Consider the following 24,136-nt stretch of genomic DNA (forward strand, 5'->3'; position numbering starts at 1 on the left):
CGCTATTATGCATCTTCCAAATGAGTACTGAATCTCCTGATCAAAACACACGTGAGGAAGACGCAGTAAAATAAGCAATTGTATGTAAGCAGATGCATATGTAAAATACCGTGATCATCAACATTAAACATCATATAAATCAATCATCTTATGTTACTGAATAAAATGTGGACCCAGGACGAGATCTTTTTTTAAATACTGGCAGGAAAAGAGTTAACATTATTGTTGTGTTACTCTTACAACATCTTTTAATAATAATTTTAAAAAAAGGTTGTTGAATCTCAAAAAAATGTTCATTGTATTAACTCAAAATGGCAACCAGGTAACTTTTTTTCTAAATATTTTTTTTACAGTGTAGAAAGCATTTTGATTGGACAGAAGATTTGACGAGAAGGTGAAGTCTGCGATGATGTCATCAAAATCTGTAATTCATTTTAACGGGAGAGACTGTAAGTTGTAAATGCTTATATCTCCTAAATACATTTTTTTTTGTATTCATAACTTTAAGGCTAACACAGTCATACTAAAAGCAAAAAAACTTCCATTTTTAATTCAATGGACCTTTAAATTCAGAATCTTTATCTTTAACCATATCTTTAGTGTTATTGAAAAAGTTGTCGTTCTCGGTGTGGGCCATTAACTTTATGCTTTTAATAACTCGCATCCTGCATTAGATTGCATTTTAAGACTGTCACAGTGATTAGACTGATTTGGACATTAAGTTTGGGTGATGTAAAGGAACAAATACGTCGTATCTTGATTATAACTGTTAAAAGGCAAAATTTAAGCAAAAATTTGATTAATCACACAGTCCTAAAGTGAAGTTTAACACGAGAGAGGAGAAGAGGGACAGGACACACAGGTGGCGTGTGAGAGCGGCAGGAAGGATTAGGTGGCAGTGCTGACTCATATGCATACGGGAGGATTACCAGAAGGGCAGTGAATGGATGTTTGAGTCTGAGGCCCTTACGAGAAACAAAAAAGAAAGCTTTGTGGCCTTCCGCCTTCTATGTGAGCTGAAAACTCATTATGGGAGGCCTTTGACCTTTTCTGGTTAACTTTCCGGGTTTTGTGCGAGGGAAGGATGTTACATTAATCCTCCAACTTTCAAAAGAAAAACCCAACCGTGAGAGACACGGGAACCCTTGGCCTCAAAAGTCGTCTTGTGTCTGAGACAGTCTAAGTGATGTCTCATGAAACGGGATGGTCATGTGACGGGTCTTTTGGAGGTCTGCCAGCTTCCTCTTACTGAATATTTTGTGCTTCCTACAGACCTACTCTCTCGCTGATGGACTCGGCTAATTGATGGCTTGGGAGCTTTTCGGAGCATCAAAGCCTTTTTTTTTTTTTACCCTTGATTAATGGCTTTCAATGGATGCACAACAAAATTTCTATGCACACATACCTTGGTTTTGTCGTCCACTACTCTCAGGCCATCAGCAGACACCCAAAGCACAGCCTTGACAGTTTTTTTCCCACTCTGAGAAGAAATATTGAAACAACATCAGCCTTTTGACACAACTGGATATATTTGCACTACAGCAGAGGCTTTGATTTGCTCTGCATCAAGATTTTTTTCCATGGCATATTTCTATAACACTTTTAGCCTTTGTCAGCTCAATTTATCCTACAGTGTATTAGAGAGCTGCCTGACAGCATGTTGACCTGTGATGCATGTGAGTTCCAGGAACAAGACCCATTAGGGCAAGATAACATCAGATTTGCCAAATAAGAACATTTATGTAAGGCCAAATGCAATAATAAAAATAATACAATAAAAGATATAAAAGGCTTTACTATTCTTATCAAGAATCCTGAAACTATTAAGCAAAAATATTAAGCAGCTCAGCCATTTTCAACAATGATAAAAATAATAAATGTTTCTTCCACACCAAATCAGCATATTAGTATGATCCAAGGAATACATTACAATTTAAAATATATTAAAATAATATTAGTAATAAAAGTTTTGCTATTTTTTATCAAATAAATGCAACCCTGTGGAGCATAAGAGACTTCTTTTAAAAGCATTAAAAAATCTTACATTGTAAAAATATTTTTTAAATTTGTATATTAAGATTATTATAGTAGGTTTTTAAGAAAATATATTTTTCCAATATTACGATTTATATATATATATATATATATATATATATATATATATATATATAGGTCTGTGTATGTATATGTATATGTGTGTGTGTGTGTGTGTGTGTGTGTGTATATATATATATATATATATATATATACACACACACACACACACACACACACACACACACACACACACACACACACATACATACACGACATCTCCAAAACTGCAGCTCTTGTGTGGTGTTCCAGTGGTCGAAGAAAGGAACAGTGGTGGACCGGCGATAGGGTCATGGGCAGCCAAGGCTCATTGATGCACGTGGGGAGTGAAGGCTGACCCGTGTGGTCCGATCAAACAGACGAGCTACTGTAGCTCAAATTTCCAAGAAGTTAATGCTGTTAAGCCATTATGTTATGCCTGATTGGTCTGTGTATGTATATAGGGGTGTGTGTGTGTGTGTGTGTGTGTGAGAGTCTTTGTATATTTGTTACTCGCAATGGGATCTTCATATTTGGGGGGTCCTGAGGTACGTTCTTTTAGAATCGCATTTAGACTGAAAGTACACAGAGTGCTCATTTAGGACAGGTTTAGCAGACTGCACCGCAGCTCTCTAGGTTTTGAAACAGGGTTTTAATCTTTCATTGAATCAGTTGTGAGTGCATGTCTGTCTAAGAGTGGAAGGCATTTAATCTGGAAAATCTGTAGGAATAAGTGAAAAGTAAAGGATGCAGCTAAATCAAGAAGAACTGAGGGAATCCAGCCGACTTTTACAAGCAGCCCAAAAGTCACTGTCCAAATTTGCCAAGACAGCAGAACACTAAGGAAATTACACTGGTTGGAGAGAAGAGACTGGAGAAATAAGGAACAGGCACAGCGAATAATGAGATGAAGGCTTCAGGGGCTCGGGGAAGAAGAGAAAACAAATGAAGTGACTGTGTAGATAGAAACAGCAGGGACTACAAACATGGGATGAAAGAGCAGAGCGTATATGAACAGATGGAGTGGCCCCAAAGACAAGGGCCACACACAGTCAGTGTCATACAAACTGCACTTGTGAGTGAAAAGGTCTGTGCATAAATATGAAAGGATTGTTTTACAAACAAAAATAAATTATAAATATATCAATTACAGTTCTGCTCTGACAATTCAGTAATGAGGTTTGCAGTGTCATGATACTACCACTAAGACAATAGCCACTGACAGAGCAGCTATGCTCTATAAAGATTGATTTGATTTTTAAAATAAATGAGACTGATACTGTAAGGACTGAGGATTTAATGTACTGAGACACTATAAAAAGCCTTTTGGACACAATGAAGAAAAGCAGGACAAATTTGTAAGTTTTACAAATGGATATGAATCCATGTGTCAAGGGCCCTAGTTTTATGTCTGGTTTGTTTTGTGCGGTTTATAACTGGTTCAATTTGGCCTGCACAAAGACTGGACTTGTCCACACTTTTTGATTTATATGAATTTAATTTACAGTAATTTCTTATTAATATATATATATATATATATATATTTTTTTTTTTTGATCTTATAGTGATGGCACTCAAACAGAACAATTTCTTAGCAATTAAATAATTTGGAGCTGACAATAATTTATATTATATTTAAATTACAATAAAAAACTTTTCAATCAGTTCATTTCTATGAATTCTTCATTGATTTTTATTAATATATATATTTCACCAAATAATTTTCTATTACTTTACAAATTAATTTACACCTTTTCCATTCATTTCATAAATTTGTAATTCCCTGATACCTTAATTCAATAACATAATACACTACCCAGCCAAACAAGGTTGATGATTAGATCATTGTGTGTATTATTGTGGTGATTATTGTGTTTCTAGCATGTTATATGCTTGGCAACATTTCTTCTAACCCTAACTGATGGAGTGTGTAGCTTCTTATTTCTTAAACAACCATGGAGGAAGACATATCACAGCCATGTTCCAGAAAATTGAATAATAAAGCAGATTCATCAGGCTGAAATTGTGAAACAATGGTTAAGACCTTAAGTTCATTGAAAGTCTTTGGGGTGTGCTGGAGGAGACTTTCCAGAATGTTTGACTCTTGCATTAACAATTCAAGATCTTGACCAAAAATTGATGCACCTCTTGACGAAATAACATCACAACATTGCATCATGCATCAGGTTGTTTCCTATACCAACAGACCTTATGTATAAGCTTCTTTGGCTGCCAATTTGCTTTTTATAGCAAGTGTATGTTTTATCATGTGAGAATGGAGAGCATTACTGTACTCACCACTTTCAGTTTTTTCACTGCTTCTTCGCACACATGCATCCCTCTGGACTCATCTACCTCCACCAGACCGAGGTACTGCAGAAAGAGGGGGGAAAATGCGGAGAAAAGGGAGGAAAACAGAGAGAGATATCCATATGATGAAATCTCCACAACACCATTCAATCTCTAAATGACATAGTAGCAATAAAATCACTGCTCTGTCATTTTTGCTGAGGTTTTGTGAGAAAAACAGAGAGGAACACACATTTACATCGCATCAACCTCTTCAGGGAAAACTAGTCCAGTCCAAACAGGGCTAGTGTAGATTTCAATAAGGAACCGGGATATATTTGTGGGAACTCTGAAGTGAGACATTTTGTCCAGCCTAAACCAATCAAAATGTCCTCACCAAGACACAATTAAAAGTCATCCAGCCCGGGTTATTTGATTATGGTGGCCATGGGGACAGAGGCCATTACAGGATTACATCTCAGCCTCACAGAGATTCCTGATGCCTCAGGCTGGAGAGTAAAATTAGGCTGAATTTAATTATGCAAGATCCACTGCAATATATCCTCCACTTTACTTAATGATACAGACCCTCTCTCATCTTGAAAGAGCATCTTTTCATTTCAAAATAGGATTGTCAAATGCTCAATCTAAATAACTGCATAATATCCTGATTGATTGATCAATTAATTACTCGCAATTATTAATCACATATATCAGTATTTAGTGAGAAATGCCACGTAGGAATTATAAAAAATGGATTTACTTATTAGTTTTACTTTAATAGCAATACTAGCCACATTCTGGAATTAATACAGAGGTCAGGGGGACATGATTAATTTGCTATATTTCCCAAATGATTTTCAAACTTAAATAGTGTTGTGAATGTACTGTAACATGTTGATTTAAAATCATTCAAATATTCACATAATTACCCATTTAATGGATTTTACAAGAATGAATGGTAGTGTTTATACTCTATTCCAGCCATGAGCTTGGTGTTATTAATGTGTGGGGGTTTGATTGCTTTGTCTCAAGCAATTATACAAATATTAATGTTTAAATAAGCATGTCTGGAACATCAGAAACTACACTACAGATATTTATGTTGGCAGACCCTGGGTCAGTTTGAATTAAAATGAAACCGACACTATTTACTTTCTTTATAAACATTCCTAGTCTTATTGTGCACGCTTAGAAAAAAGGTTCAATGGGGTTCAATATAGATCCTTAGAGTTCCATTTTAAAGAACAAAAAGGTTTTTATATAAGGAGAAATTATTGTATAAAACTTTCATGTTTCAGGTTATCATTTATCATGAAAGCTTTATTCATTTAAGCTAATAATAAAAAAAACAAATCCATAAAATTACTCCATGATGGGAGCCCTAAATGGTTCTACATAAGAAGAGCTTGACAGAACCATTTAAAGGGATTGTTCACCCAAAAATGAAAGTGATGACATTAATTACTGTGTTAACACTGTGAAAGTGTTAATTAAAGGGGTCTATAGAGGGGTCAGAAAGCTCTCGGATTTCATCAAAAATATCTTAATTTGTGCTCCGAAGATGATCTTATGGTTTTGGAACTACATGAGGGAGAGCAATTAATTTCAGAATTGTCCTTTTTTGGGTGAACTAACCCTTTAAGGTTCTATAATATTTGTGAAGTATTCTTCTGTGCTCATATTTCAATTTTTTTTTTTAAATGTCATATCCTTTTACCAATATTAGTCTCAAGTAAATATGAATTCTGAAAGAGTTGTGTCACAGCACTAGATCAATGTTTTGCTAGAAGTCAGTTAATAACAATCTGGATGAATTTGGAAACCATGCCATCAACAATTTGGTGAACACTACTTCACATAATTTAAAATAATATTAACAACCAGCTGACTTATCGACTTACCCGAACAGGAAAGTTGCATTTGCCTTTTCGTACAGCCTCTTCATCTGCTTGCCATTGGTGTGGGCGGCTGGCTTCAGGCACGTAGGTGGGCTTCTTCCTGCGCAGGCTCTGACGCAGCTTATTCATCTCCACGCTCTCAAACTCTCTGTTGCTGAGGACAAGAAAGAAGACGCATTAGTAGGAACACATATTAGGAACAAAATAGCCTTTATTTAACCTCAGCTTCCAACTCTTAAGTCAGGACACACACTAGCTGGGTGTCAACTGAATGTTGACATATTATACAGACAGAAACATTTCCAGTCATGCTGGACAGGCAGGATGTCATCACCAATGCCACCAACATTTATGTAATATTTTTCGGTATTGTTCACTGAATAAAATAACGACAGTATATTGGATTAAGCAGAAATGACAGAGAATGTATTCACCTCTTTTTTTTAAATAATGCTCTCAAGAGCCCTATTTATGCAACATAATTAGGTCATTCATTCTACCCTTAATTTGCATTGGTAATTTCAAATTCTGATGCACAACACCACAAAGGAAGGTCGCTCTGAAGAATGCAAACATTTGAAGCTGTTTAGTCCAAGTTACACATGCACATAAAAATTTCATTGAGGCATAGGTACAATAGTACACATACTAAGACATCAAACACTTGGCTTGGCCAGGTTTACTAAACAGGGCAAATTAGCGTGAGAGTACAATCCCATAAAAGCGCCAATGGGAGTATAAAGTTCTGCGCATGATCTACTGAGGATGTGCAAATTGAAGAACGCAGAACACAAACAACGCAGCCGGATCATTTGCATAATGACCAATGCAATCTACCAAGAGCAACGCAAATTAGCATCTGGTTTAAGACATGCTTTTTTTGGACAGTAAATAATGGAGTAAATACCAGTAAATTGACTAGCGCAAACCTTAGTACATCCCATAAATTTAGCTTTTGAAAGGGAAACTCCTACAAATACATATGGAATAAGGTCAGCCGCAAAAATAACCGTCCACAACTTTTCAGCGCTAACTTTTCACTGCATGCCTTTAGTTAGTCCAGTAGTTTTTAACAGCAAAAGAGGGTTTGCGCTGGCGCAAGCTTTTAGTAAATCTGGCCCTTATATGGATAGTTCACTCAAATTTAAATTCTGTCATCCTACTCACACTCATGTCATTCCAAACCCAAAAAAGAAGATATTTAGAAAAATGTCATAGTTGCTCGTTTACAAAAAAGATGAATTGGGGCTGAGACTGTTAAACTTTACTTTTTTTCTTTACCTTTTGAACATTTTTGCTTAAATTTTTGATTTTCAGTTTTAGTTTTAATTTTCGCTCATTTTGTTAGGTGCTTTTAATCTTCGGTTAGTTTTGAAGATTAAAATCTTTGTTTAGTTTAAGTTTTTCATCTAAAATTTATATTGTATTTCATCTTTATCACAATTAATAAAATCATTATTAATTAATAGTTACATAGTTATGAATTTTACAAAATAAATCATACGGGTTTGTAATGACATTAGGCTAAATAAATTGTGACAACTTTTTTGCTTTCTTTTTCATAGCACTTTTACATATAAACGTTTACGTATACTAAAATTACAGTAACACTATTTTACAGTGCCAATACATATTTTACATGTATTTACCATAGTGATAACAATAAATGTTGCATAATTACATGCAACTAACCGTCAACCAAACCCTAATCTTACTCTAACCCCAAAAGTACATGTTGTTAATACATATTACTCTGTTCTTAAATATATAATTACACTGTAACAATGACACCTTAAAATAAAGTGTAACCAAAATGACATACTAAAAAATGAAGTAGTATTACCATCTTTTCACACGCCTCTGCATATCTTCTTGAAAAGCGGTTAACTTCACACAAACTGTTGTACTGCGTTCTTCAGTGTGAACCACATGCCACAAAACCACTTTCACTTTTATAGCTACATGTCAGAGGCCAAAGGCGCTCATTTCCCAAAGCCATGAAGTGTTGCGGGTAACAGGTGGCAGACATGGAGCGGTGCAAGTACCACTATGCAAGCCTGGCCTGAATCCCAAATGCCACATAACACACCCACATATTCAAAAGAACATGATTCCATACGAGTGTGTTTTTTTAATAGCCCTGGCGTCTAAGTCTCTGGAGGCTTTACTCAGCTCTGACACGCGCCTGTTGCTGAGCTTGACAGACCCCATAGGGGTCAGACAGGATACGTAGGACTGGCACCTGCCGCTCGTCCGGGTAGTGAGGCGGGAATGGGCAGCTGAATAAACCACATGGCATTTTTAATGATGCTACAGGACATTACAGTAACATCAGTACATTCCCAACAGGAGGGTCTGGATGTTTGGGGGTTCTTGATCAAGATCAGTCAAAGCATTTGCAGGAAGAGGAAATGGAGGAGCTTCTGCTCTACTTTTAGGACTGATCTAATGGCTGAAAGGCTGCCAAAGCTACAGAACAGCAGAGAGGGAGGAGAAGACATTCGGAGAACAGGCCAAAAGCCAATGAGAAAGAAAGAGAAGAGACTTTATAAGGAAAAGAAAGGAGCTTGAGAAGTAGAAGGGGAGGGAGACAAATAATAAACATTGAAGTCACAGTTCTAATGTGTGTCGCTCACACTGTGGTGCCAGTCACAGACTGATTCATCACAAAAATCAAAAAAAAAATTTGTTGCCGTTGCCCGGACAACTATCTGACTAATTGGTATAAGGCTGGTTTGAGGTTCACCTGACACATTCCTTAGGAGGAGGTGCTTAGAATAGATGTATTGGTGTTCAAAACACCAAGATGGAGTGCAACAGGGTCTCGAGCTGGACTTTTGAAAAACAGCATTAAATGTGATACATCAAACAAATAGGTTTGTAAGAAATAGAGAGACACAAATATTAAAATTCTGGCAAATACAGAATATTTTTATATTATGGCCAATAACCAGTCAGTGTTATTTTAGTATTATTTATAGTAATTTTAGTACTTCAGCCTGACCTTATTTTCAGTTAATTGCCAATGTATCATTTTTAGTTTTTGTTTAGGTGTTGTTTAAATGCTACAAGTGAATTTAGGCGATTAAAAATATAAGGATTCCTCTCTGGAGAAGCGTTCAATGATTCCACTCACAAATTCTGACATGTAAATAGCAATCCTCCATTGTGCAAGTGCAACTGGCTTTTAAAGGGAATGGGAGATGAGACTGATTAATTTATTGCATATTACACCCATGACTCATTAAGAGACTAGGGACAACCCTATGAGACCATGCGCCTGGTGCGCCGACCATTTTTCTATCGTTAATCTAGCAAAAGTGGATTCAGAGACGCACCATGCGCTTTAGACCATGTGCTCAGATCATTAAATTAAGGCCCTAAGACCTCCTTTATTGATCGCCGAAGAGGTAATTAAGGTGTTACAGCAGCAACAGAAAAACAAAAACACACTAGAAAAAAATAGACAATACAGGCAATCAATAATCACAATAATATGAAAAATCTAAATTGACCAATACGATAAACAAAAGAAAATATCCAAAAACCAATATGGTACCAATACCATAAATCTCTAGTCGAAATGCGTGTCACAAACACCGGTGAAGATTCAAACGCCGTTGAAGAGTACTTACCTCCTTTTCGGACTTCATTTTCCATACACCCTCACTCCAGGATTACTGCACACCTGTTCCTCACCACCATGCCTATATGAACTCTGCTCTCAGATTCATTCATTGCCAAGTCTTGTTTGCCCCGGCTGCATTTCTAAGCGTTATTCCCTGTGATTATCCTGCCCGTGTATGCCTTGGACTACTGTTTACGACCCTATTCTGCCTGCCCTTGATCTTTGTTTGACTGTGATTCTCGTCTGTTTGCTGCTATCCCTGACCTATTGCCTGTTATGACCACGATTGATGCACTGCCTCTGATATTGCTGTTTACACTGGTTTATTACATGGGTCCGTGAAATACTTTATTCTGATTGTTCAATCGTGCATTCCAGCGGTATGTTATTCCCAGATAACAACCGCTTAAGGTAATAACACACCGCTCATCCGGGTGTTACCGGTCGAGTTATCTTGACCGGTACTACTTTTATACTAAACGTGTCACTCCGCTGTCTTTTACTGCCTGGTGCCATTTTATGACTGAAAAACACTTAACCATGGGTTACAATAGAAGACTTCAAGGAATTCACCCAAAAATGATATGACATTCTTCTTTCAGACTAATAAAAGCAGAGCTATATTTAAAAAGCACAGGCTAATCCAAGCTTTTTAATAGCAGTATTTGTAGCTCTGTTTTTGAAGTCCATAAAAAATACATATGTCCGTCAAATAACGTACTCCTCGCGGCTCTGGGGTGATAATAAAGGCCTTAGAAGCGAATAGATGAGTTTGTGTGAGAAAAATATCCATATTTAAAACTTTAAGTAAAGTTTCGGCTGATCGCATTCCGTATTCGATTTATGGGGAAAAGTGTTGAAAGTGCCACTGCAGTTGAAAAGACTTACGAATTGCGAGAAGGCACTTTCAACACTTTTTCCACGGAAGGCGATAGGCTGGAACTTTATTTTATAATGTTTTAACTATGGATAATTTTCTTACAAAAAAACATCGATACTTACTTACCGCCCCATGCCTGCTTGTACTGAGCTTGTGTTATTTTAATAAACTGCACATGGATCCCAGTTCTCGTTACAGTATGATTGAGTGTTTACTTACATAATAACTACTTACATGAGCAATGAATTAGCTAAAATAAAAATGAATAATTCAATTTACTTTTTTAATGTTTATGAGAATATAGCATTCATTTCTGAGAAGAAATATCAGACCTGCAAGGTATTAACTCGATACTGTGTTTTTTCCCTCAAAATTGTGGGTTTATATCATTGTTTTTATTTTCTTTTTTTCTTATTCTGTGAATTTTGCCCATTTTCCTCCATTTGTTACCATTGTTCTGTCACCATAATATTGCACGTGCAGCTGCAAATGACATAACTGTGACGTCAACTCCAAATTGGTCTAATTAATACAGTGTTATTGAAACTGGTAATTGCGTCAATTGTAAAAATTCCACAAGATTTGGAATCGCCTACACATTTTGGTGTCCTGGCCCTCGTTAACACATACGGCAAAGAAAACAATTTGTTCTTGAGAGGTTCTTATGAAACTCGCCAGGAAAGTTTCCAAAACATGCATGTGAAAGTCACACAACAGCCATAAGAGCCACCCGAGCCATTCCATGGAAATGATTTCATCACCAAATGAAAACCAGCTGGAGCAACATGGGTAGAGTGAACCAAGACTAAACCAAAACAACACATTCAACACACAGAAAAATAGGGTGTCAAAATTGTACCTTTAGGGGTACAACAGCTTGTCGCTGGGGCAGTACCCTTAAAAGGACATCTTTGTACCTTTTTTACTCCTAAAAGGTACATATTTTTGAGTACAAATGCATACCTTAAGGTACTACTATGAACCTTTTTGTGGTAAAAATGGTACAAAGTTGTCCTTTTAAGGGTACTGCCCCAGCGACAAGCTGTTGTACCCCTAAAGGTACAATTTTGAAACCCTATTTTTCTGTGTGAAGACTACACACACACAACATTTGGCAGAACACTTCTCTTTATGTGTCTGTGTGATGGCCCGACCATATACCACATCAGATCCAAGCAAAACATAAAAATTAAATTTAAATATTTTTGACTTCTTGGTAAAGCATGCTATAATTGATTTGTTTTAGAATCATAGCATACTCATAGCATTGATATAACACTTTTAAAGTAACAATTAGAAAAAGGTATGTCTTCAGAAGACATAGACTACACCGCATGAGTTGAATGGACCACCTTTATGCTATTTTTATTATGATTGCGTGTCCTTTTTTAAATATTATTTTAAGGTAAGAGTTGAAAGAAAGAAATGGGGGGGGGGGGGGGGGGGTGCAGGGGCTAAAAACTCACTTAGGATGCTTCAGTGACCATAAGAGCTCTAGCATCACATTTAACTAGCAAATCAAAAAGAGCAAGAGGCTCAACATCGACAAAAGACCATCTTAAGCTCTATCAAGACTGTAGAGATACTGTCATGAAGCAAAGGCTGCAGTATGACTCTCACTACATTACGGAGGCGGTGGAGCAGATATAGCTTTTGTTTCATTATTGCTAAAATCAATGCACTCAGTGCAAGAAATCAAACCACAGCAGCTGCCTGCGCTCATTTCAGAGACGCCGTGGGTGGACAGTGTAATGGAGGCTTTTTGGATGCTTTTGAAAAAGGGAGTAATTGTAGCATGACACTCCTGTCTCTTACGGTAGGCTGTGCTCAGGTCTCTTAATGCACTGAGAGGAGATTGGAAGAGACAATTTATTTCAGCAGGGTTTAACGGGAGAGTTAAAATCTGTAAATTTGTGTAATTGTTTTTTATTCTGTCTTATGGTATTTATTTACCATCTTATGGTTTCAAACATCTGTGGAACACGAAAAGAAATTGTGAAAAATATTAATGCGCTCATTGAAAATGAATGGTGATCATGGGGGCGTCAAGCTCCAAGGTAATGTATTATGATTGTAATAAAGCTTTTTTTGCAGTTTGAAAGGCCCTGTTCACAATATGCTTCCACTATATGTAAAACAGAAGAACATATCTTATTTCATGTTCAATGGAACAAAAAAATTCATATGTTGGCCTGAAATCTTGGTGAATTGAGTTCTGTTATCATGAGACAAGCAGAATAAAGCCCCAATAAAAATATTTGGACCAATACAGTCTATAATTATTTTCATTATTATGAGTGATAACTAGCCTGAATGCCAGCCGAACTTATCCCCGCCCACAAAATTTTTAGTTCGGGCAGTTCAGTCTGGCTTCGCTCCATAGAGGAGTAATTATCCACGAACAGAAACTGTTCGGACCAATGAAATCATCAGGGCAGGCTTTAGACGACAACAGACAGATGATAAACAGTAACGTAATCCTGCACGTCATCAAAGGGGCTTGGATTATATTTGTTTGAATCCTAAACGGAGAGCTTGTTTGTATATGCATTCACCTTCACAATTTCTCTCAGAAATTATGATCATGTTGGGTAAGTACTCTGTGTATTAAATTATTTTACAACACTGACAAAGATCGTGCATTTCAGCACACGTGCAGACAGGGTTGCCAAGTTTTTACAACAAAACGCGCTAACTACTAGCCCTAAACAGCTTCTCGGGGGGTTCTCCCGGGAAAAAATGGCGTTTAGAGGGTAAAATGTGTGTTATTTTGGCAAGGTTGCCTGCTAAAATTCGCACTCATGGGTCTATATATCACATAATAGTCGCTTCAACCCGCAGACATAGAAAACAACCCGCGGAAAACATGCAGACTTGGCAACACAGTGCAGTTGAACTCTGTTGACATTTGACAATGCATCCCTTCGTTACTCTGATTGGTTGTAGCTATCCAATTGCTATCCAATTGATGTCTTTCCTGGTTCGGTTGAAAGACGCCCCATAATCACAGCCCAATGGAGCAGTTTCAGACTCATATTCTGACTAGAATTGAGAATGACCACGTCAGGCTAGGTGATAACTGATAAATAACCTAAATTATTTTTTCTTATAAATAAATTAATAATAATACATTGAAAAAAAAATGTTTTGGTCAAGAAAACGTAGCCTTGAAATGTTTATTTCATCAAATAAGACCCCAGTCCAATGAGTTCACATATTTATGGAGGACAGATACAGAGCTGCACACAAGTGACCCAGTTTTAGACCTTATAAACAATGTTTGCAAATATTATCTGACCCAGGAAGCAAAGGCGACCATCTGTCGCAGCTCATCTAAAGAAGCCACACCATATCACACCTGCTCAGACTGAGTTTACACTCACACACAAAAACATGACACCCACACACGTCAGATCCAGACGCGAGTAATTGTGTTTGCAGATGACAGGGGAAAAAGGGGTCAGACCAAATGTTTATCGTGAGAGGAACTGGCCTGTGCTAATATCATCATCAATAGCGAAAGACACTGACACAGTGACCATTTCACACGCACAGCCAGTGTGAATATGTGGGTCATTCAGGTTTGCAGCCCAAGCTGTCGATTCAGTCGCGTAGGAGTTTTCGATCAGAATTCACTGACATAAGCTGCTGAATGTTCTCAAAGGGCCAACTAAACCAATGTAAAACAATCCTCCTACCAAATGCTTGTCTGTGTGCAGGTTGCTTTAAAGAGTTAGACAGCCGGGGGCTCTAATTCAGTGACATGACAGTGAGACATGGTTAAGAAAAGGCATCAAACTCTCCTTTGAATAGGAGCTGCCTTACTTAAAGTTGCAGATTTTTTTCTCTCCTGTATTCTTTAACACACCCAAGCATAGCAGATTATTGAAAAAGAAAAAATGTAGGCCATGGAACATCGTTTGATGATTAGATTTTGAGATGTGGGAATTGCTCTCAAAAATTGCAAGCTTGCAGGGGTGGGTTTTAAGTGGAATAAAGCACAAAGCATACTTTAGTTATGATGCATACAATATGTTATGTGAACAAAAAAAGTTACCTGGTTGCCATAAAATTTTAAGTTAATTGAAATTGAAATTTTGAGTTAATACAATTAACATTTTTTGAGATTCGACAACCTTTATTAAAATATTATTAAAAGATTTTGTAAGCATATTGGGTAATTGTGTGTGTGTTATTTCTGATGACGCAGTGAAACATGCCAAATAGTGCTATTTTCATGATTTATCAAATTTTTTATGTGGTTCAGATACAAAAATATTTTGAGTTTCTATTTATTAAACAAATTTCCTTCATTGTATCATCTCAATTTTTATTTCAATAAACTCAAAATTTTAAGGCAACCGGGTTACTTACTTTTTTAAGTTAAACCAACAAAAAACAACCAATTTTTTTTACAGTGTAGCATAAATGTCATCAGCAGCAGCATAATACATACTCTGTACCCTTATGTTGCACATGCCCTAGGAATTTTTTTTTTTTAGTCTCCAACTAACAATTTTCTAGTAACTGATCACATAAAAAAAATCTGTGTAAAATTCTGAAATTATAAGCAGAGTGTACAAGCGTTATGCACCCGCCTACACTGTAAAATCTGGTCTCCGATTGAAAAGTTTCCAGTGAAGGATCACATCAAAAGTTTTCAGTCGGGCAAACTGAATTTCTGTGAATAAAACTGCATCAATTCACAGAAATTCAATTTGGCCAACTGAAAAATTTAGATGTGATCAGTCACTAGAAAATTTTCATTTTGAGAATCTTTTTTTTACAGGCGCAGTCATTTTAAGTTGCCTCAAAATAGCAACACACCAACAATGCGCCTGAACACAACTCGTTTTTAGACCAGCACGCCCATGGGTGAACAGATGGGCACGAGTGCATTTGCTATTTAAACGACGTGATGCTGGAAATTAAAAACTGAAACTAGCATAAAATACTTGCGCCTGACATCACATGGGGCCAACTGTGTTCGTGCACTGTATTAAATAGTTAATTTTGAAAGGATATGCTTTCGGCTATATGTCTATGCATGCGTTCACATCAAAACTGAAGTATACTTTGCTTTTTCAATGATTGGAGAAATTGAGCAGAAAATGTTAGACAGGTGTTATGACAAATCTTTACAAGGTCAAAGCTAATTCAATCAAATGAAACATGCATTGTTAAATCGTTCACAATAAGACCAAGAACAAAAAAAAACAAAAACAAAAAAAATCCCAAAAACATTCCTAATAAATTAAAAGTTGCGGGGTTTCATTTGCAGGAATTGCAAAAAAAAAAAATAATAAATTCCCCCCAAAGAAGTTGACAAGTCAGAAAACTCAAACAACGCGGAACGCTGTAAAAGAGCAACTAAACAACAAACTGTTCAATTCATTTTTTCAATTAATTAATTCAAAGTATTCAATTAATTCAACTTTTCATTGAACAAAGACTTTCAAAATAGATTGGATAAACAAATAAAGTGCTCCTACATGTAAACTTTCTGGTTCATCTTCATCCACCTTGGTATTCCTCAACATCCCAACATATGCCCACCTGACATATGTAAATATTTTCTAATTGGGAACATTTTATCGGACTCCCTAGACTCTCCCTAGGCCTACTGACCTTGACTGCAGAAAGAGGCATTATTCACAAGTTGCTTTTCTCAGTATTTATAGATACAACTTCAAAAACATTAGAGACAAAACAAGAGATAAAATTGGGCAATATATCAGTCTTTCACCTAGAGTGATGGAGGGGGTTTGTGCTCGGTAGTTATCTGAGGTCTTGCATTTGAAAACTTCTCCTTACTTAACATTCAAAATCCAACCCTTACATGTATGCCATAACCTTGAAACCTTCAGTGTATCCCCTCACATTCTTAAAACAGTTACAATTATCTAGAAGCAATTACTTTGCTATCCTCCTCTAATCCCTCTGTCTAAAGCATCAGATATTGAGTAACAATAAGGGTAGTGTCGGTTTTCAATACATAGAGAAAAATATTGATTTACACACACAAATCTACAGTATATGTAAAAAAGTATATATCTTTCATGATTAAATGTTATGTAAGGAAATCTCTGTGCAACTCGCATACGATTAACAAAATGAATCATTTATATCAATGGTATTGATTAAATACACGTAGGAAAATAATATTTCTCTTACACGCCTTGCTTATCTAAATGTGATGTAACGTGTCGTTTTCCTTGCTTTACCCAGAGCAAAAAGCCATATGTTGACTGTGAAGCACATTACAGTTTAATTATATGCGTTTATGGTGAAATTCCTACACTTTTGTGTCATTCCATGTTTTATCCAAACAATGCTCTGCCACTTTAATTCAGCACGTGCAGCACGGCAAAAACAGACTCCATTCATTGTCATTAAGATGTGATAAGAAAGAGTGTTTTAAATTCCAATTAAACTACACACACAAGCTTGTCCTGAATGTGCAGACAGGAAAGACTGCAAGGAAAGAATGTCTAAAGGTCTTCATGGGTCTTCGCTTGAATTATTGATTTTGTTTATTTTGGGTGAAGGGCAAGACATTGAAAATAGCTCTGAGGTTCCTTTTTCAACAAAATGGCAGCCAAGTACACAGTGTCTCATAGACTACAAAACATACAGTGGGTAGATTGACATCCAGGAAGTTTCAAGAGCTGAGGCTTGAGTGTCCAGACAAGTATGTGTGATGCCCTCAAAGAATAACTCAACCTTGAGATAAAATTGCACAAAATAAATAAAAACTAGATACGTGTGCTACTGCTAGGCGAACTGGGATTGGTCACTGCACTTGCATATTGTTGCCCTATTGTTAGTTTGATACTTCTGTTGCTCTCCTCATTTGTAAGTCGCTTTGGATAAAAGTGTCTGCTAAATGATTAAATGTACTGTAACTTTGGTCAGTTATCATCTCAAACTAGCTTAGTGCAGCTGATCCATCACCTAAATGAACTTGGACTACTGATTAGACATGATGGTCGACTCGTCAATAAATTAAAGTGTTTTTTCACAACAGAAACACTGACGGGGTTCGCTTACCAAGTCGCTTACTGTGATTCCTGGGTCAATATCATTGTTCTGAAGCAGCATTCCCAACAACCAATCAGAGTAGGGTTAGGCTTAGGACTTGAACAACATGCTTATCAATCTATTATTTCCTTGCAATTTAAGGGTTGGTTAATTAGTTGGGATTAGGACTATCATGTTTGTTGACATGCATGTTGTTCTAGGACCAACACAAATGTTGATCCGGGAACATGTCCTACTTGGCAAAATCATGACATGATCCTGGATCCTCTTTTTTTTTCCTGGAATAAAATTCTAGTCAAAGAAATATAAACTACAAACATAATTTTATTAATGTTTTAAAATATTTTGTTGTTATTGTCATAATCCATAGAGAAAAATAAGACTTGTTTTCAGAGAAAATATATTTTACCCCATTACTAAATCTCTTAAATAGTCTTAGAATTGTATTAAAAATTAATTATATTAAATAAAAGAAACTCAATTCAAGATATAGTATCTATAAACAATCCTAATAATGTAAACTATTTTGCTTCTGAGGTAATTAGTTTTAAGGATGTTCAGATATTTTTATTGGATTTTTTTTTTTAAGTGTCATTTTGACTAATGTTCAAGGACACAAAAAATAATGTAACAATTCGAAGAAATTTGAATTCAAGAAAAATTCAAGACATATTTTCTGAAGCTTTGCTTACTTGGTTTAAAAATGTTTGATGGGTTAAGGGGAAAAGGGGGATTTTTGTATGTATGTGTGAAAATGATGATTCCTCATACACAACTGTAGTGACCTATTTTGCATTCTGCATATCATGTGTGTAACTGTGGCCCTTTAAGGCCACCAGTAAGAGAAACTGATAGGTAGAGACATGAGAATCCTCTCAGTCCCCTGCATTCTCTGTAATGATGCCCTTCCAGGACAGGAACACCAGACATAATCAGAATCAGTCAATCATTTGGTTTCTGATCAACCAGCCTACATTGCATTTGATAACCCCCAAAAGCAACAAAAACAAATAAATCAAAATAATACAGACAGTAAAACAGCTAATCTGTTTAGTTGGTATATCAATTTATCTATATCTGAGCCATACGAGGCTCATGCAGTTACTTCCTGTAAGAGTATTAGCCAAACACAAGCCTTCAGAGTAAGCTTGGTTACTAATCTGTAAGATGAACTGGTTTTAGGGTCTATCTATATCATTATTTATTTTAATAAATACAAATTTCACAGCACAAAGCAAAACATCCATAACCCTATTCCTTTGAGGCTCATTCTTAATCTTTAAATGAAAAACAAAACTCACCTCCCATCATCCATCTCATCCATGTCACTGCTGAAACTCATTTTAGACAGATTGCAGAAGACCAAAGCCAGGGAAGTATCAAAATGGAACCACCAGAGGATGTTTCACAGTCAAAACTGACGTTCGCTGAAAAGCTTGAGGCAAAATGCTGTTGAATATTCAGTATTGGGATCCAAGAGAAGGAGGAGGCAACCACACCTCCTCTTCAGAGATTAACTTGGAGGAGGCGACAATAACACATGTGCTCAGTCTCGTCACCATATGTGTCCTCGCCTACAGAAACGCGCGTTCACGCAGGGAGACATGCGAATTTGGCTGGGTGTGCTGAGCTGCAGCCTCTGAGGAACAAATCAACTTTTTGTCTTTCCACAACACAGACAGCGAGGGGAGGATGGAGAGCGAAAGATAGAGAGACAGGGAGGGGAGGGGAGAGAAAAACGGAGGAGGAGCGCGGGCGGAGGTGATTAGACGGGAGATGATGACACACTTTCAGTCGCCCATCTGCAGTGCCAGTTGTCTGTGTCGTTGTGTTTGTACTCTTGCTATGTTCTTCAGCTCTAGTCAGCTCTCATCATTTCTAATAGCTAATGTGAATAAGACATAGTTATGTTATTCTGATTAACGATTAGTTACATACGTGTCACATACGTGCACATAGCATGCTTCCTATAAGCCTATTAATGTTATGAAGAATGACCTCAGTGTGCTGGATACTGCTCAAGATATTACTTATGTAAGAAATGAGTTCCAGAATTTAAAGATATACTGCCTTTTTATTTGTATGTTTTATATTGCTTTTTATTGTTTTGTTTTATGTGTTACATTGCCTTAACATTTATAAGGCATTTAAATATATATATCTATATAAAATATATATATATATATATATATATATATATATATATATATATATATATATATATATATATATATATATATATATATATATAACAGGGATTCCTAAAAAAACTTTTTTATCACCTGTTTTTGCTTCTTCGCCTGTGTTTTGTTGTCTTTTTATTGTTTTGTTTTATGTGTTACATTGCCTTAACATTTATAAGGCATTTAAATATATATATATATATATATATCTATATTTAAAAAAATTAAAAAATAAAAAATTATATATATATATATATATATATATATATATATATATATATATATATATATATATATATATATATATTTAACAGGGATTCCTAAAAAACTTTTTATCACTTGTTTTTGCTTCTTCGCCTGTGTTTTGTTGTCTTTTTATTGTTTTGTTTTATGTGTTATATTTCCTTAACATTTATAAGGCATTTAAATATATATCTATATTTAAAATAAATAAATATATATATAGGATATATATATATATATATATATATATCCTAAAAAACTTTTTTATCACCTGTTTTTGCTTCTTCGCCTGTGTTTTGTTGTCTTTTTATTGTTTTGTTTTATGTGTTACATTGCCTTAACATTTATAAGGCATTTAAATATATATATATCTATATTTAAAAAATAAATAAATATGTATATATATATATATATATATATATATATATATATATATATATATATATATATATATTTAACAGGGATTCCTAAAAAACTTTTTCATCACCTGTTTTTGCTTCTTCGCCTGTGTTTTGTTTTAATCCAGAGATTCTGTACTGTTTCAGAAGACATGTAATAGCAACCACAACCATATAATTGTGAAAACAGGAGGGACAGATCTAAAACACATTTGCATGTTCACTGTTCTCTGATGTCAGTTAATGGTCACATGAAAAGCGGCTAACAAATATTTAACCTTTTTTTTAGTACGTTTTATTTTGACATTTTTATGATTTAATCAATTATTTGCTTTTTCACCTCACAAACTCCCAGTTTGGGAAACCTTGTTCGATACTGATGTTTTTATATTTATCTATTTATTATTTGTTCTGTTCATGTGTACATTAAAGACAACACAATATAACAATTACCAGTTGACTTTTCTGTGCCTCGAGCTGGAGAATCGTGAAGTAAAGCGGGTACACACTGTGCGATTTATATAGTCCTTTACGATTGTTTCTTGTCAGACTGTATGAACATGATCCCCTCTGTAAGTCATGTCACACTGTAAGATCTAAGTTGTCATTAATATCAGACTGTACGATAGTTGAGGCATACTAAAACACAAGAAAACTTGTCCGGAGTTTTATATCGTCAATGAATGATGCACGGGATTGAAATGGTGGCTACAAAGAAATCTCTAGCGCTAATTTTGGTCATAGTTTGTCTTGAAAAATTAAGAAAATTTGACGATTGTCGTAGGAGAAGTCACACTGCAGGACTGTGCACCAAATCTTCTGGCACTGCACGAATTTCGGTTGAGGTAAAATTATATCGCAACGGCCATTAATCGGCTGCCAGTGACCATGTCAATGTAGCGATCAAAGATTTTAGCGTAGGATCAGACAAATCTTTTAGGATTTGCAAAATTTGTTTCAGATGCCCAAATTGTGAAAATTGTTTTCAAACAGGTTTCCCAAACACTGTCACATTGTTTGGATATACTGTAAGCCCCATATCAAATTCACACCATTAGTTGAGCCTAGGTTACAAAGGGGCTGAATATTTCAGGTAGATTTCCATGAAACGTTCCAAAAAATTCTGGAAACTTTCTGGAAACTTTGCAATCCTAGTTGAGCCAATGTTGCCATGATGCTCAATCATCATAAAAAGCACAATAGTGTTTACCTTCCAACCTTATTGTTGTCTCTGCATATTAAACTGGGATAGGTTTAAATCTCTGCACATTAAACAGGAATACGTTTTTTTTTTTTTATTTGTATATTTTTTTGGATGTCGTACATGTGATAAAAACATTTTATCTGGAAATTATGAAATTGCTCAATATGTCCAAAATCACTTTTTCAATGCACATCATTACAATTTATAAAACTTCCTTCAACTTCAGCTGTCTTGTGCTGACTGTATATTATCATCATTCAAATCATGTTGCGGCAGCTTTTCTAGCCTCAAACAGGGAAGCCTCTTGGCCGGTCTGACTGGTGGAGCTTCCCTCTGGTGTTGAATTGATCACGCTCTGTTGATTTAACTTGTCCTAAATTCTCATGACCCAAATGAGAGTCCACCAGCAGGGCTGGATCAATGTATTCACATGGACATTTAACCAGACTAATCATGTCTAGCATTTTATATAGCTGATTTAACCAGCAGAGGCAATGCACAGAGGGGTCTAAAGCTCGAAAGAAAAATCACATATAAAGTATTGGTCCTAAAACAATTCTTAATTAATTACAAATGCTTTAATTCACAGCACTTGGTACACTAAATGGAACCTCTTGGGTTAAGAAACTCTCCAATTTAGATGGATTGACATATAAAAATACATACAGTATGTCTATGCTATTTGTTAGTAGAAATGTACGTACAGTATTTCCAATTCTCTCTGATATGAAACTATAAATACTATATAGGAGACCCTTATATGAATATAAACAGGCCTCCTGTTAAGGCAAACATGCTTTCAGTTCCCAGTCTGTTAAACAAGAGTCAATCAATGTGTCCTCCTCTCTCTAGGGGGTCAGTGAAAGCAGGGTCAGATTTATGTAGTTCAACTGTATAATCCACATGCATACTAGTAGACAATGACAGTCACGATGATTCAGTGGCACGTTGCCCTCTACCTGCACTGAACGGCATTATGACAAAGCCTTGTGTATCTTTACTAAACTCTCAGAGGATACATAATGTAAACTAATCTGTCAGTACAGAGATCTCCCACTGCACAAGAGATCCACATCACTAACCAATCACTCAGTTAAATTAAATGAATAGCAATTTGTAATTTTATGTGAGAATGCCATTGTCAATGTGTCAATTTGATTTCTAACAATACTGTTAAAATCTTAATATATTTTTATAATCAAAACTGACGCTATTTTCTATCGTAAAATGCATTCCTGGTCATATTGTACACAAATCATTACTGCTTAATACTCCAAAGAGAGGAAAAAATCTGTGTGTAACCTTTCATCAAAATGTATTAATTTGGCTGAATGAAAAATAATATACTAATTTCTATTAATAAAATGTGACCAACTATAATGTTAGCCAAGATTACACTGAACATTAAAGGGTTAGTTGAGCCCAAAAAAATAATTCTGTCATTAATTACTCACCCTCATGTCATTTCAAAAGCTGTAAGACTTTTGATCATCTTCGAAATACAAATTAAGATTTGATAACCTGAGACTTCTGTCATTCCATAGAAAAATGTAATGCTTTACAAAGTTCCTAAAGAGATCTTAAAAGTAATCCACATGAATTGAGCAAGAGACATGATCGCTTTACACTGTAAAAAAAAAAACGTAAAAGTTTAAGGCAACCAGCTGCGTTACATTTTTGAGTTGAGTTTTCTCAACTTAGGGTCAATTAGTTGTACAAACTAATGTGTGTATAAATAGTTGAATGTATAAACTTCAAAAGCTGAATTTGTCATACAAAACCTACATTGGATTTTTTTACAGTGTGTGTAAAAAAATTACATTTAAACTTTGATAATGCACATACACAGTACATAAAATACACGTACATCAAATATGGACAACTGAAGCTCAAACGTAATTGCTTAAGGACAAAAGATCAAACTTGTTTGTATGAAACAGGTTCTTGCACATCTAAATAAATATGTTTGACCTTCCGTTTGCCATATTTGATGTGCACTACGTATGTACGCTAGGGCTTGACATTAACACCCGCCAACACCCGCCAAATGCGGATTGACAAACAAACGCGCCATTTACTCCTGATTAATATTTTTGATGTTACAGGGCTTGTATTTATGCGTAGGATTGTGCATATTGCTCATAGTTATACTCATTCCCGCAGATTTTGTGCTCACACCCAAAGTGCACACACATAAAGTCACCTCTAAGGACTAAATGTAGTACTTTTTCAATGCTTATTGCACTTAAACAATCAAATAATATACAAAATCTTGGTGAGTCTTACGTAAAAATAT

At 35.7% G+C, this 24,136-nt stretch overlaps 1 protein-coding gene across 2 annotated transcripts in view; it reads right to left on the bottom strand.

The window, feature by feature from the left end:
* Positions 1-24,136, bottom strand: part of numbl (NUMB like endocytic adaptor protein) — a 61,541-nt gene that overhangs the window by 12,930 nt on the left and 24,475 nt on the right. Inside the window, exons 1-4 of one of the 2 annotated variants that reach the window (XM_067451042.1) lie at positions 19,114-19,490; positions 6,267-6,417; positions 4,372-4,446; positions 1,406-1,480 (exon numbers count right to left, since the gene is read on the bottom strand). In XM_067451042.1, the coding sequence (XP_067307143.1) occupies positions 1,406-1,480; positions 4,372-4,446; positions 6,267-6,417; positions 19,114-19,154 (342 nt within the window). In that variant the 5' untranslated portion in view covers positions 19,155-19,490. Of the gene's footprint in view, positions 1-1,405; positions 1,481-4,371; positions 4,447-6,266; positions 6,418-19,113; positions 19,491-24,136 lie in introns of those variants that run through there. The other variant, XM_067451043.1, reaches the window with a different exon arrangement.

The sequence above is a fragment of the Pseudorasbora parva genome, chromosome 8 (assembly GCF_024679245.1).
Source record: "Pseudorasbora parva isolate DD20220531a chromosome 8, ASM2467924v1, whole genome shotgun sequence".
Classification (NCBI taxonomy): Eukaryota; Metazoa; Chordata; class Actinopteri; order Cypriniformes; family Gobionidae; genus Pseudorasbora; species Pseudorasbora parva.